This window comes from Netta rufina (genome assembly GCF_964035555.1).
Source record: "Netta rufina genome assembly, chromosome: 4".
NCBI lineage: Eukaryota > Metazoa > Chordata > Aves > Anseriformes > Anatidae > Netta > Netta rufina.
In genome coordinates this window covers 33625991-33639556 of record NC_140127.1, presented here as the reverse complement: position 1 = coordinate 33639556, position 13566 = coordinate 33625991, and the positions used below count along the sequence as shown (strand labels likewise).

The following is a 13566-nucleotide window of genomic DNA, read 5'->3' as shown; positions in this document are numbered from 1 at the left end:
AGTAATGTTTTTGAAAACACCCTCTTCCCTCAACTTTGAAAATGGGTAAAATAGACGTACTAAAATGCCAAAGAAAACTAATTTAGTGGGGAAAAAACACAGAACAGTGAAGCAATACTATTTATATTACACAGCGGCACTATTAGGCACAAAATTGACTCATAACTGCTCTTGTTGATGAATGATTAATGAGAAAAAATTATGGCCTCTCCATAGCTCTTCCACTTCCATAGGCTGTTCTTAGTTCTAGCCTGAAGCTGACTGGGTTTTACTTTTTGTTTATGTTTGTTTATTTAGCCAGAAATAGGTGATTAAGGACTTCCAGATGGACTAGCTGTTGTACAAGATATGAGTAAGAATGTGAGGGGACCTGACTGCTGGATTTACTGTTTTCCATATGTGAAAAAAATGCAATCACTGCAGTGAAAATAATGAGGGCTGATACAGATTTTTAAGCATTGTGAAGACAAAATATGAGGAAATGCTTGATGAACTAGTGATTTAAAAACAAACAAACCTTGAAATCAACAATTGTATCCCAATTTAGATTTCTTAATGTATTTAAACAACTGCTGACAATGTATGAGGGCTTCTAAACAGGTTTTGATGCAGAGGAAAAAATGGTTGTTTGGGAAAACAGCCCTTGGATAAAATAATACATTTAGTGAACTCTGACACTTATTACAACAGAAACACAAACTTGGGAGACTGTCATGTTAGCAGCAGACATCACAATTAAAATTTTGGAAAAATAAACTAAGCAAAATCACTGAAAATATTTGATTAGCCAAAATTTAAGATAATACAGATCTAGATTTTTCATTGGGCATTCCATTATGTAAATTGAGATTTAGTATTTTCCACATTAATGTAATTCTGAAGTCAAAAGAGGTTTATATTACAGGAATAAGTATGTTTTGTATTTGCTCTACAGTGGGTGGTAGGAGTCTGGAAGAAAGTATTGAATCGAGTATTGCCAAATATAAGTGGAAAAAAGAGGAAAATAATTTTAGTACCAGTATTGGTTTCTGTGGGTAGCAGAGCTAATACATGACTGGCCTTCAGTGTTGAGTTTCACTGTGGTTGATGTTAGAATTTGAAGACTGTGTTTGCTTCATTTTACACTCCATAATTCAGTATCTTATAGAAGGAGGCCTGAAAAATATTTTTAAACTTTCTTTAAAAAAATAAAAAATGCAGTGTTTTGGAAATGGATCTTCTGCAACAATCTGTGATGTATCAGTTGTTCCTGCTCTCCTAAGATTTATTTTCAGATACCAATAAGGAATTCTGAAGTAATTAATTCAAAACAGGATGAAGTTTCTCATGCATTTCCAAAGTACCTATAACATTATTGATGCAGAGGTCCACAAAACAGGATAGTGTTACCAGATGCTTCCAAAATTCAGCAGTCTTTGCATCTTGAAATGTTTATTTTACACAATGTCCCTGATGTTCTCTCTCAGCAGAAATAGTGATCCAGGCGGCTTGAGGATTTTTTAATTTTCAGTAGTTTATTGCTGAATAATGACCCTTTATGCAGCTAATCTCTTGATTAATCTGTTATATCCTCATTGCTTCTACTTGGTGCCAGCAGTCAAGCGTATTTGTTATGGATGTTGCATGCAAGTTTGACAGACCAGTGTGACTCATGACAGGCAAAGCAAAGCATGGAAACTGATACCTTCACAGTATATATGGTAGTATTTTTATACAGTATTTCTGTTATTTTATCTGTGAAATGTCATTTTTTGAAAGAGTGAGTAGAGACCATGCATAAGTTTAATTTCCTTCCTGTATTTACATTGCAGTTCAGTGAGGAGGATACAAGAAAACTAGGAGAGGGACTCTGTCAGGGAGCGTAGTGATAGGACAAGGAGCGATGGTTTTAAACTAAAAGAGAGTAGATTTAGATGAAATGTTCTTCACTCAGAGGGTGCTGAGGCACTGGAACAGGTTGCCTAGAGAAGCTGTGGATGCCTCCTCCCTGAAAGTGTTCAAAGTCAGGCTGGATGTGGCTTTGGGCAGCCAGATTTAGTGGGAGGTGTCCCTGCCCATGACAGTGAGGTTGGTATTAGGTGATCTTTAAGTTCCCTTCCAACCCAAACCATTCTGTGATTCTGTGATACTGCAAGAATCAAAAGCATTTGAAAGATCTGTATGTGCAGTTTGAATGTAATGGCAAGCAATTAGCATTACAAAACCTGTAAGCTAATGGAACCACAAGCTTAGTTGAAAGCATGGTTGTTATATTAAAATAGGTATAAAGCTGATTAAACGAAGTAACTTAATGTTTAAAAATGTTAATATATGGATGGCACTTGACCCAAGCTTAAAATGCATGCAAAACCCACTATTGTACTCTGTAAGCAGCTCAATGGATTTTAGCAAGACTTCTGGTTACATGAAGTGATATAAATGGGACAGAATATATGTATATATATATATATATATATCACAGAATTGAAAGAGAGACGTGAATTTCTAGAATACCTAAACGTTTTCCCCTCCTATTGCAGTGCTGTGAGAAACAGCTTTGAATGAGAACCAGATTGAAACCTTGAGACAGGAACTTAGAAAACAATAGTTTTTTTATATTTCCACATAACAGTATTGAATTGCAGAGAGTCTTGCATTTGATATTCAATATTTGAGAATATTGAAACTTAAAGAGTTATTTAATTTGATCTTTTAGATCAAATTCTGTAACCTCTCCAGGAAACAGTGTCTGTTCACAAACAGTAGAGGCCTTGGATTGTAGCAGATCATAGCAGCATGCCTCAGCAGGTCTTCTGATCTAAAGAATCAAAGAAATGAAAGTAGATGGAGTATTTGGCCTTATGATTTCATTCTTCTGAGTTCTCTGTAGTATGTGAATGCTGTATTTGTCAAGTAAGGTGATTCTAGGTAAGGGCACTGACTTGTATAATGCAAAAGAGGTTGTACTGAGGAAAATGATACAGCTTATATTTAACAGCAGTTGTGTTACAGAATCCATAATGTTTTACTGAACTGGATGAGCCAGCTGTCTGTCCTTATAAGTATGCTTTTTCTTTTTAAGTTCTTTCTTGATACAAGTAGCTTTTATTTTTAGACTAGCTACTCAGGGCTAAGATGGAAGGTTAGCTGTGTGAAGTCAGGGGCTATTTTTGGTTCTGTATTAGTCTTCCCAGTTATGCCACTAAAGGAAAGAGTCTGTTATGCTGACTTACTTGTGCTGCCGTGACTAATGCATCTATGGGCCAGGATATAATTCTTGTCTTGTAACTGAAAATGCTATGTTTTTTTCCTCACACAGGCTGGATTATGGTCATGAGCTGCATTTGTTAATTCTCTGTTTCCAATTTCCACTTATTTCCTTGTTCAATAATGCTATTGTTTCTAAGTGTAACTTTAAATTGCGAAGTGCGATGTTAAACTTCACTGTTGTATAATATATTGAGCTACTCAGTATATTATATTTTATATTATTCCGAGATGTTCAAGTACAGGATAATACTGAGGGAAGGGTTGTTCTGGGCTATTTTTTGTTACAGAGAATGATGATGTGATTTGTATTGTGATTCAAGGTGTGATTCAAGTTATTCAAAATTTACAGAATTTTAGACTTCTCAACTGTAATTGTTCCCATATCGAAATAGCTGCACATAATCAGTGCAATCTTTGAAATACTGTGTTGCAGAAAGAAGTCAGGTCTGTCCTTTGGAAGACCAGCAAATGGCCCTTGCCAGAAAGTCCTAATGTATTGGAAGGCTTTGGGATACAGCTACGTGTAGGAATACACTTAAACTTGTGCATATTTCTAGAGCTTAGTTTTCTGACAGGCATTTCCAGTACAGTGAGAATGATCTGTCTGTTGAAATGCACCCAAATGCAGTCTCCCATTTCCATGCGTGTTCGTTTTCTGAATTAAACTCTAGGGATATCAAAAAATATATGCAAAAATCTGTTTAAAATTAAAATAAAACTAAGACGTGGTATGCGCTGTATTCTGTCATCTGTTCCACATAGCTGTATGAGTTGTGGTGACCTGACCAGTCTGTTTATGCAGTCTTTCTGCATTGTCATACTGTATTAGGCGTTTCCTGGGCTTGCTGCCAGACTTTTTCCGTTTACAAGGCAGCAGGCAAAGACTTAACATTTGTTTTCTTTCTTACTCTTCAGATTCCCTGTGGGACAGAAGGGTTTTGTCTCCTTCGTTTTCACTGTTGTTCCTCATTACAGGGTATCAGTGAAAGGAGGTTCATTTTCTGATGATGGCTGTAATAATGTGTCACAGCCATTGATTAAATAATCAGTTAGGAAGCTGGCCTAGAAGCATTATTCTTATTATGGTCTTTGTTTCATTTTTTTTTTTCCCCTCTTTTTCTGAATAGGATAACAAGCTGTCTTTATCCAAGGAAAATTCAAAATTTTCATTTTTTTTGTATATATTCAGAAAGTGTAATTCTTCCATCACTGTTTATTGAATTTAATGGACTTGAAGGCAAAGATAATCAGACAGTGCTTTATGGAAGTCCTAACCTAGAAATCAGATGTAATATATAATTCTGCTGCAGTGTCCAGCAGAGCTGAGGAGGCCCTCAGGCCTTTCACAAGTTCCTGCTGTGCTTAGTTTTGTGAATGCGAATAATTCACTCACTGCAGCAGAACTGCTCACAAGCTTGAAGCTTGGCTTAGAAAGGGGCTTTGCTGGACTGAGACCAGAAAGCAGGGGACACTGCTTGATCCAGCTGTAGAAAAAAAACACACTGAGATGTTTTCAAAAATGGATATATTGAGATTGTAAGGATGGTGTTAAAGCATCTGAAAAATTGCTAAAATATATGTATGTATCATTTTAAAAAGGTTTATTTTGTCCAGAAATATAGGAGGTTATTGTAAAGGAAAATCACAGTCTTTAAAATATGAAGTTAATTTGCTAGTCTCAAAATACTCACCAAGATGCACAGGGTTATAGCAGAAGACCAGGTAGTGATTTTTGACATTTTGTAGCATGTGTTAGTTTTGCATTCTTTCTGCATGACCTGATCTTTAACTGTGTTTCACGTTTTAGTCACAGACAAAAAAAAAAAATAAATCTGCATTTGAGCTTCAGAAATGGATGTATTTGGCCTAGTCCCAACTATTTATAAAAAACAAATGAGATTTTTTTTGGTCCTGGTCTGCTAATGACCTTGAAGAGATTGCCTGCTGTGGTAGTCACTGGCATGCATTGCATAGTACTCATAGCTACAGTCAGTAGGAAAGGTGTCTAGTGTCTATCAAGCTCGTGGCTGTATGTCCCCAAACCTTAGGACTCCCCAGCCTCTACCCTGTGGCTGTTTCAGGCAAAGGTGCCCAGTCCTACTTCCAAGTAGGACTCTTCCAAGTGCTGCATCAGAGGCTAATAGTTTGTGTATCCATCTTTTAGTATTCTGTAATTTTGTTTAATGTGGGGAATCCCAGCACGATTCTGCACTAGAGCTGTCACTGAGCACATAAGCTGGTGAGGAACAGAAGAGGTTTTTGCTGTTCAAGTTAAACCTCAGAGGTGGCAAGTGCTTCTTTCCTGTACCAGCTGGAATCTTATTACTCAGTCTTATATTCCAGGCTTGCTGCCTGTCTGATCTAGCAGTGGTTTTGTTGCTGTTCTCATGTTCTCATGTTCTCATGTGGGCTTCCATACCTGCCTGGCTCTTGCTCAGTTTGTTTTTATTTTTTTTTACCTGCTTCTAAATCACTTACTATTGCTGCCTTTGACTCTGTCATTTCTGCCAAGTGTTAATTAAAAAAAAAAAGGAATAAAAAGAATACTGGCAGTTACAGTACTTTTATTATTATCATTATTATTATTAGGGAAAACAAAGGTTCACTGGTTTATGACTTTTCTCTCTGTATCTTCTTCCTGGATATATCCTGGCTACTGATTTGGTTGTTCTTTTACTATGTACTGAAGACATGTCAGGAAACGTGACTCAGTATAAGGGGGAAAATAGCTGCCTTAAGCTAGTCCTGAACATCTTTTGTTTTAGTCTTAGCTCAGTCTTGAAGGACATTTATGGTTTCAGTAAGTAGTTAATAATGGTTAAATGCATCCATCCCCTTTCCCTTGGTCTAGCTGTTCTGTGGAAGTATAGGGACCCAGGGGAAATTCCAAGCTAAGAAAATCCGTGTTAAAATCACAGTGCTCAGTAGAAAAGAGTGGCAATGCCCTTTTCACCTTCCTCTTTGAGTTCCTGAGGCTGCCCGGAGGAAATTCTTGCTTTTGAAAGTTAAGTCTGCCCCTGCTGGTGGTCGAACTGAAATAGAACGTGGACAACTGACCTATTTCTGCAGGACTTCTTTGCTTGTATTTTGTACTTTAGGACATATATAAACCCTTGAACTGTCAGCCTGACAGTTATAGTGGGACAGATCCAAAAACACTGCAAGAATTTTAATGAGACTTTTCATGTTGCAGTGACAAGGAAGTGGCAATGCTATCTTTATTTGAAAAGGGAAACAAAAATGATGATCACAAAAATGACCTGTCAGGCAAAATAGACAAATCTTTTACTTTTACTTACTCAGAAATAAAAGTTGATGCAAGGGGCAAAGAGCAACACTGTCAGTATAGCATAGCTGTAATCTGCCCCCGTCAAAGAGGAGTAGCATTGCCCAAGGGAAAAGCAGAGACCTGTCAGACAGAAGGTATGAGCAGGGAGGTTGGATCTGGTTTTGTCATGCTGACATTCAGTGAATTATTGGTGGTTTGGTTGTTTTTTGTGTTGTTTTTTTTTTTTTTTTTTAGCATTTTTTTTGGGAAAAGATCATACTGCATATCTTTGAGAGTTTCAGCCCCTAATGCCTGTCACTACTGCTGAGCTGCAAACATGCACAGATCCAGCTGTTGCTGTGCATGCCGCTCCTCTTAGTTTTCCTTTTGCCTCGTATGTTATGCACTTCCTTTTTCAAATATTTACACCTTATCCTAATTTCTTGAAGTCAGTAGATATAATTTTTTTCATTGTTTTAAAAAAATACAAACAATCTTTTATATCTTTTCCAGTTGGATGTCTTAGTTCAGTTTTCATCTAACGTGGGGATTTTGTCATCCAGAGCAGCTTTCCCTAGGCACAGGGTGTGGCTCTTAAGACTTAAACCATCCAGTCCTGTTGCTGTTACTTAAATTGAATCAGCCATACTAAATTGAGCCAAAGTATTTGTCTTTACAGCTTGTCATTCTACATTTAGAATGAAACATAGTTGTACAGCTGGAATAAATATAATTTATTCAGTGGGCTCCTGGCTGAAGGGTCTCGATATATGGATCTGCTGCGTGCTTTTTTTGTTTGTTTTAATTTGTCACCTAATAGTCTGCTTTAAAGTTACATCACAAATGCATGTGTTATATACTTGAATTTTGTTTTGAACTAAAACTTCAAACTAGTTAAGTCCTCAAATAAGATTTTAAAGAACACCATACTGCTCACTTCTCTGTGTAAATTTCTTTCAATTCTGCACAGCTGTGTTTGGGATAACTGGATATTTAAAGGTATCTTTCCTTTGTGAACTGTTCCACTGTTGGTTAATGTGAATAAAGTAGCAATGACATTGTCATAGTCTGTGGCTCAAGAGGCGCTCCAGTTGCCAGTTGTCACTTCCTGCCTGTTATGTGCCCTTCCTCTGACTCACAGAGGCCATGTGAAATATATGCCGTTTCTTTATGAAATATCCAAGGGAAAAAAAAAAAAAAAAGGAAAAAAGATTTATTTATAGTTGCTTACAGGGCTCTCTTTCATGTTAAAGATTTGAGAAGAGCTGAATTCTTTAGTATTTTTTAATAAGTTTATAAAATCCTTTAGTATCAGCCTCTCAAAATCTTGTAGTGCTTTTTTCCTCTGGAGGATGGGAGGACAAATACCTTGTGGGCGAGAGCGTTGTTCAACTCTTCTAATTGTAAGTTTGTCATAAAGGATAATTATAAAATCCCTGTTGAATTCTGTCTATAAATGATGGATCATTTTTCTTGTGTCTTCTGTAAGGGATGCATCTTCTGCTTGTTACTTTCAGGGGTAGGAGTAGGGGTTGGTGCAAAGTACATTTTGAGGCCGAGGTGGTGGTAATAATGGGAAAGAGACTTCTGTAAAGGTCACAGTTTTATGTAATGTAGTCCTGTAGCTTGATCTGACTGAAATACTTCTATGTAAAGAGGAAACTTCTTAGGTTGGCTATAAATATTTGTCAGAAATATAAACCAATTTAAAAGGTAAATGTGATGGTTGTATACGCATTGAAACACTGCACCAGCGGACAGCAGAGGATGAGGAAATTTATTTTTCAAATAGATGTGTTTGAACAAAAGCTGTGCAACAAGACAACCTGACAGCAGGCTGGGCTGTCAGAGGAGCACCAATGGGTCACTTTGTATTCAAAATAAAGGGAAGGTAATGGAGTTACGAGCAGAACATAGGTAATGTTTGTCTAAGAAAGGGTGTTGTCTTTAGAAATAAATAGGGCTTAACACATTTAAAACACATTACTTAGAATTAGAATTAATTAATTCAGAGTTAATTAGCTAATTTTCCTTTTAAAGCATTCCTGAAGTGTTTTGAGAAAAACATTTTTCATTTTTCTGTTGGGAAAAAAAGAAAGAATTCAAAGAAATATGAAACTGGTGTAAGACTTTCTAGTGTCAACTGTAATTAATTCTACAAAGCTTCTTCATGTACCTCTGTATATGCCTTCTTTTAAAATTTTTGTAGACGAGCAAATCACATTCATCATCTTCTTATTCAAGACCATTATCTGTGGTAATTTAAGCCACAGACAGGAGAAGAGAGATGTTCTGATTGAGTGTTACTGCCAGGCCACTGCTGGAAAACAAGCATTCTGAGTACTCATGTAGAGCTTTTGTGCTTAAACCTAGGAATTGGCCAGATCTAAATCTCCAAAATGACATAAGAACTGTAATTCTAAAAAAGCCCTCAATAGTATTGAAAATTAGATATTGTTCTGGTGCTTGACCTTGTCAAGGTGTCTACAGCTCTTCAAATTTAAACATCATGCACAAAAGCCCACAGCATCAGGACTAGCAAGAGAGTTGTTACTAGAATGAATGACTCCTTATTTTACTGTTTTTGCTATGGTATGCATATGTGCAACAAAACAAAGAATGGGTAAGGCACAGCAGACAGGCACTTTGTGGAGAGAAAAGCTGTATTTATCATGTACTAGTTCAATAAATCAAATTTTGTTCACTAGCTTACTGAAATATTTCTCATATATGAAAGTTCTACTGTTAATGAAAGTTAAAAAAAAAAAAAAAAAAGTAATGTTCAAAATTCAGTTGTTTTTAAATTTCTAAACTGATGAATCCTGCTCAAAGCTATGAATAATTGCTATATGATCAAAATATAGATATTGATATTTGATCAAAATATAGATATTCTTCTGAGCAGAATTGTGTTATTTGCAAGTGAGACCACAGTGGACCTGCAGCATGCAAAATCTCATGCAGACTATTCAGTTCAGCTTTCCCTCAGTACTATTTTTGCATACTAAGTGAGCGCTGTTATCATTAACTGCAGCATATACATTAGTTTGAACTCTGTGGGAAATAAAGACCATTTTAGCATCTGCTTACATCTTGGGAACTGATTCAATGACTTTATTATGAAGGCCTAGAAAAATAGCCATTAGATTGTGCTTTTAGGAAAGTGAACAATTTCTGTGAACATGGTTTTAGAAACACTATTCTTACCTTGTAATTTGTGTTTTTTTTTTGGGGGGGGAAAGCTTGGTAAATTTGAGCAGATCTTTGTTCCTTGTTGATTGAACTCTTTCAATACTTTTTTTGTACATTTTACGTGTTAACTATTCTAGACTGTAAGGAGAAGGAGGACTTCCAGTATTCATTGTTGGCGTATAGCGAGCAACTATGTAAATGTTTCTCACAGGTGCATTTATCCGGGTCCAGTTATAAGTACAGCTTAAGACCCTTTACAGTCAGCTGAAGCCTTGGCCTGTGATGGACAGGTGGATGTCGCAGCGCTTTAAATCAGAACAGAAGGATTCACTTTAGGCACTGCCAAAGGACAACATTCAGCTGTAACCTGCTTAAATGAGCACTGCAAGGGCACAGGCAGGGCAGCGATCAGTGCTCAGACTTTATGAAAATGGCACCCAGTTTGGGGGCTTTAGATGTGAGCTTGGGCTTCATGGAGTGTTTCCCTCCTTTTACAGCAGCGCGACTGGGGTAACTATTCTAAAAGGTTTTCCACAGCTTTTATTATAAGGATGGTTTTGAGCTGGTTGTTGAATTCTCTGCCCTCCTACACCTTGTAGGTGGGAAAGATATTTGGTCTTTGTATCTAAAGCAAGCTCTTACTTCAGTGGTGATGCTCTTGGGAAAAAAAATAAATAAAAAAAAAAATCTCTGGGAATGTAGACTTTCCTTATTAGCAGAGTGAGTTATTAGGCAGAGGGGAATAAATGTCATGTTAGAAAAACTCTTACATTTATACAGCCTTTTGAATCCCATCGGTACTGCCTCTTTGGTTAAACCACCATCAGCAGTTTCAACTACAGCTTAAAACACCTCTGGGAAATGTGAGTGGGTTGTTGTCGTGACAATAAGATAAAAATAAAAGGATTTCGTTGATGGCTGGAGCCCTTTGGCTTCCTAATGCAGTGAAACCTGTGGTCGATGCTGCAAGTGGCCGAGCCGTGCGGCTCCTCGTGCTGCAAGGGCACCTGCTGTTCTTCCAGGGAGAGCTGCCATGACAACTGCATGGCTTGCAAGCGCCAGGTCCCTGCTTTCCTGCAGCGATGGAGGGTCATTGGTATTCCGGGCTGCTGCCTGCTGCAGGCAGCAGCAAACCCTTCCCTTCCTCAGGATCTGCCAGCGCTCGCTGCTAGCACCCTGGGTAAAATATGCAAATGGTGTTGACAGGTATCTGGAAAGGGAAAAAAGGAAAAAAAAAAGGCCCATTTGCCTAGAAGGAGTGATTTGTTTTAGCTCGTTAATTAAATGCTTTTACCAAATGGTTCTAACTTCCATAGCTTCTACAAATCTTTTATTCCCAAATCTCATTCAGAGTATGCAGTGTTAAATAGGAATGTAAAAAATAATAGGGAAGGGAGATGGGGGGCATGTAGAGCACACAGGAAAACGTTAATCAGCTTATATTTTAAAAATATCTTGCTACCTGCGATCACGTATTTTCTTAGGGGTAGGTAAGAGGAGTTTGGTATTTCTTTTGTGGCATTTTTGGCTTAATATGTTTTAAAGCAGACACTTCTCCACAAACTGGCTTTTTGGCTTTTGAGGGGTGGTATTATTCAAAGTCTTTGGTTTTGGTTCTTTAAAGAATGTCTAAAGCATTTGTCATTGTGACATTCCCATCCATCTCCAGATGTATTGTAACTTCATTATTGCAACAATAAAGAACAGAATGAGCTGCAAAGGGCATGGAAGGAACTTTGTATTTCCTTTTTTCTTCAATAATGACAGGGCAAAGTAGATGTGTTGCTGGTTTTGTTTGTTGTCTTTAACAGGACACCAAAATACGAATATTAAATGCCAGCGATAGTAGTAAAAAAAAAAAAAAAAAAAAATTTTTTTAAAATGCAGAAGCAAAAAATTTTAACAGATTTTCCCACAAGCAATTGATGTAAGAATACCAGAATGCGTCAGTAGGGTTCCTAGCTATTTTCATCAAAGCCGTCAGCATGCACATATAGGCAAAAATACAGGTATTAAATGTAAGAGAAGGTGGTCTTGGAGGTAAGGGGCAGTCATACTTGACATTCTTGACTGTGAGGTTTCCTGTACTTCTTCTTGTCCATGGAGGATAGCTGATGTACTTAGGGACTAGAACGTTTGTCATTATAAAATAAAGTTATGGTATTGCTGTAAAAACACAAACTAATTAAGTGTTGTTGACTAACTGAAGACTTAGCATTCGAAAATACTGCATTTGTTTATTTTACTTTGTATATTTTGCCATCAAGGTGACATGCTTGCAGGACTTCTTTGGAGATGACGATGTCTTCATTGCATGTGGACCTGAAAAATATCGATATGCTCAGGATGACTTCGTCTTGGATCACAGCGGTAAGCTTTGGATCACATCCTGAACCTACTGAAATAGTCAAGTTCATTGAGATTTCCTTTTTTCCCCCCCTCAAGCTGTGCACTATAGAAAAATACTCATTGGAATATATTTTCTTATTGATGAAAGCATTTTCCCAAACCACCATCTCAATTCTGTATATCTGTTAAAGTGCACTAATAATGTTTAACAAACCCTGTCCCTAAAGTTCAATGGAAAACAGCATTGAATTTCCAAAGGTTCAGTTATGTCTCTAAATGTTCCTAAAACCAGTTACAAACGTTTACTTTTGACTTCTGTGGGCTACAAGATGATCTCCATATTGCTGTCATCAGGGGATGTTTGAAAAAATCACATTATGTAACTGCTAATTTCAGATCTCAGGTTGTCCTGCTAGACAATTCATATTCCATGTTGAGCCTGTTTATACTGTGAGATAGTAGGGGGTTATGTGTGGAGAAGGAGGTGAGGCCAACCAGGACATTATGTCCACACTGTCTTCCATTGACAGATCATGAATTTAACTTGTTTAAGTTACTTTTCCATACAGAGAAAATCTATAATGTAAGTTCAAGAAAAAGTTCCCTACCAGGGAGTTTTAGAATTGTCTTGGAATATCAAATCATACACACTTTTTTGTTGTTGTTGTTGTTGTTATGTTTTTATTTGTTTATTTTTCCTCATTTTCTTTGTAGGTCTGTATTTTCTGTAAAATCACACTGTTTTCCTTTTATGAAAAATGAATCTCAATGGTAATAAAAATTGCCCTGGCAAGAATCATCAGATTATTTGAGGATAGATTTGGGTTGTGAACTTTTGCTGTTTCTTCTAATTTTTATAAACACCATAATTTCATAAAAAGTCTGCTGTTATATCAAGAGGCATAGGTACATACCTAACCAGTGGTCCATACACTAGGATGGATAAAAGATTTCAGCTGGCTCACATTCTAGTGTTAGCAGCAGCATGCTATTATTCCAAAACTACTTGATTATGTTGATTCAAATAAAGGGTATGTTTTAACCATTTTAAACTAGCTAAGATATGTTTTTATTGTTGTGCAGACATAGGAGAACATGGTAGTATTAGCTCACACTAATTCCAGTTTGAGCAAAATTATAATTTCCTTTGTGATCCTAAGACTGTAAGTTTACTCTTCCCATTGCACCATAGACAGACTAACTGAGCTCATTTTCTTACTGAGAACCCAGTTATGTAGGATTTCTTTCTCAGTTTTTCTCTTCACCTTCAGTGGTCCTTGCTTCTTGTTATGTGTCTGGAGGTCATAATGGATAAAAGCAGTTTAAGTACAGAGTGGATCATGACTTGGCTGGCAGGGGATACAGCTCTACATACTCCTCCTGATGGCGACTTTGTATCACCGTCGTTGCATTGCCATCAGTGTGATGAATAACAGAGGCAAAATCAAAAGGGAAATTTATATGATTTGATAGGGAGAGATTTGCAATAGATGCTAACTGTAGGGATT

General features: G+C 37.0%; 1 protein-coding gene across 2 annotated transcripts in view; it reads left to right on the top strand.

Annotated features, from left to right (window-relative positions):
- The window catches only part of DCLK2 (doublecortin like kinase 2), an 85528-nt gene that overhangs the window by 29604 nt on the left and 42358 nt on the right, over positions 1-13566 (top strand). For both annotated transcript variants that reach the window (XM_084286120.1, XM_084286121.1), the window contains exon 3: positions 11977-12079. In XM_084286120.1, coding sequence (XP_084142246.1) covers positions 11977-12079 — 103 coding nt within the window. The remainder of the gene's footprint in view (positions 1-11976; positions 12080-13566) is intronic.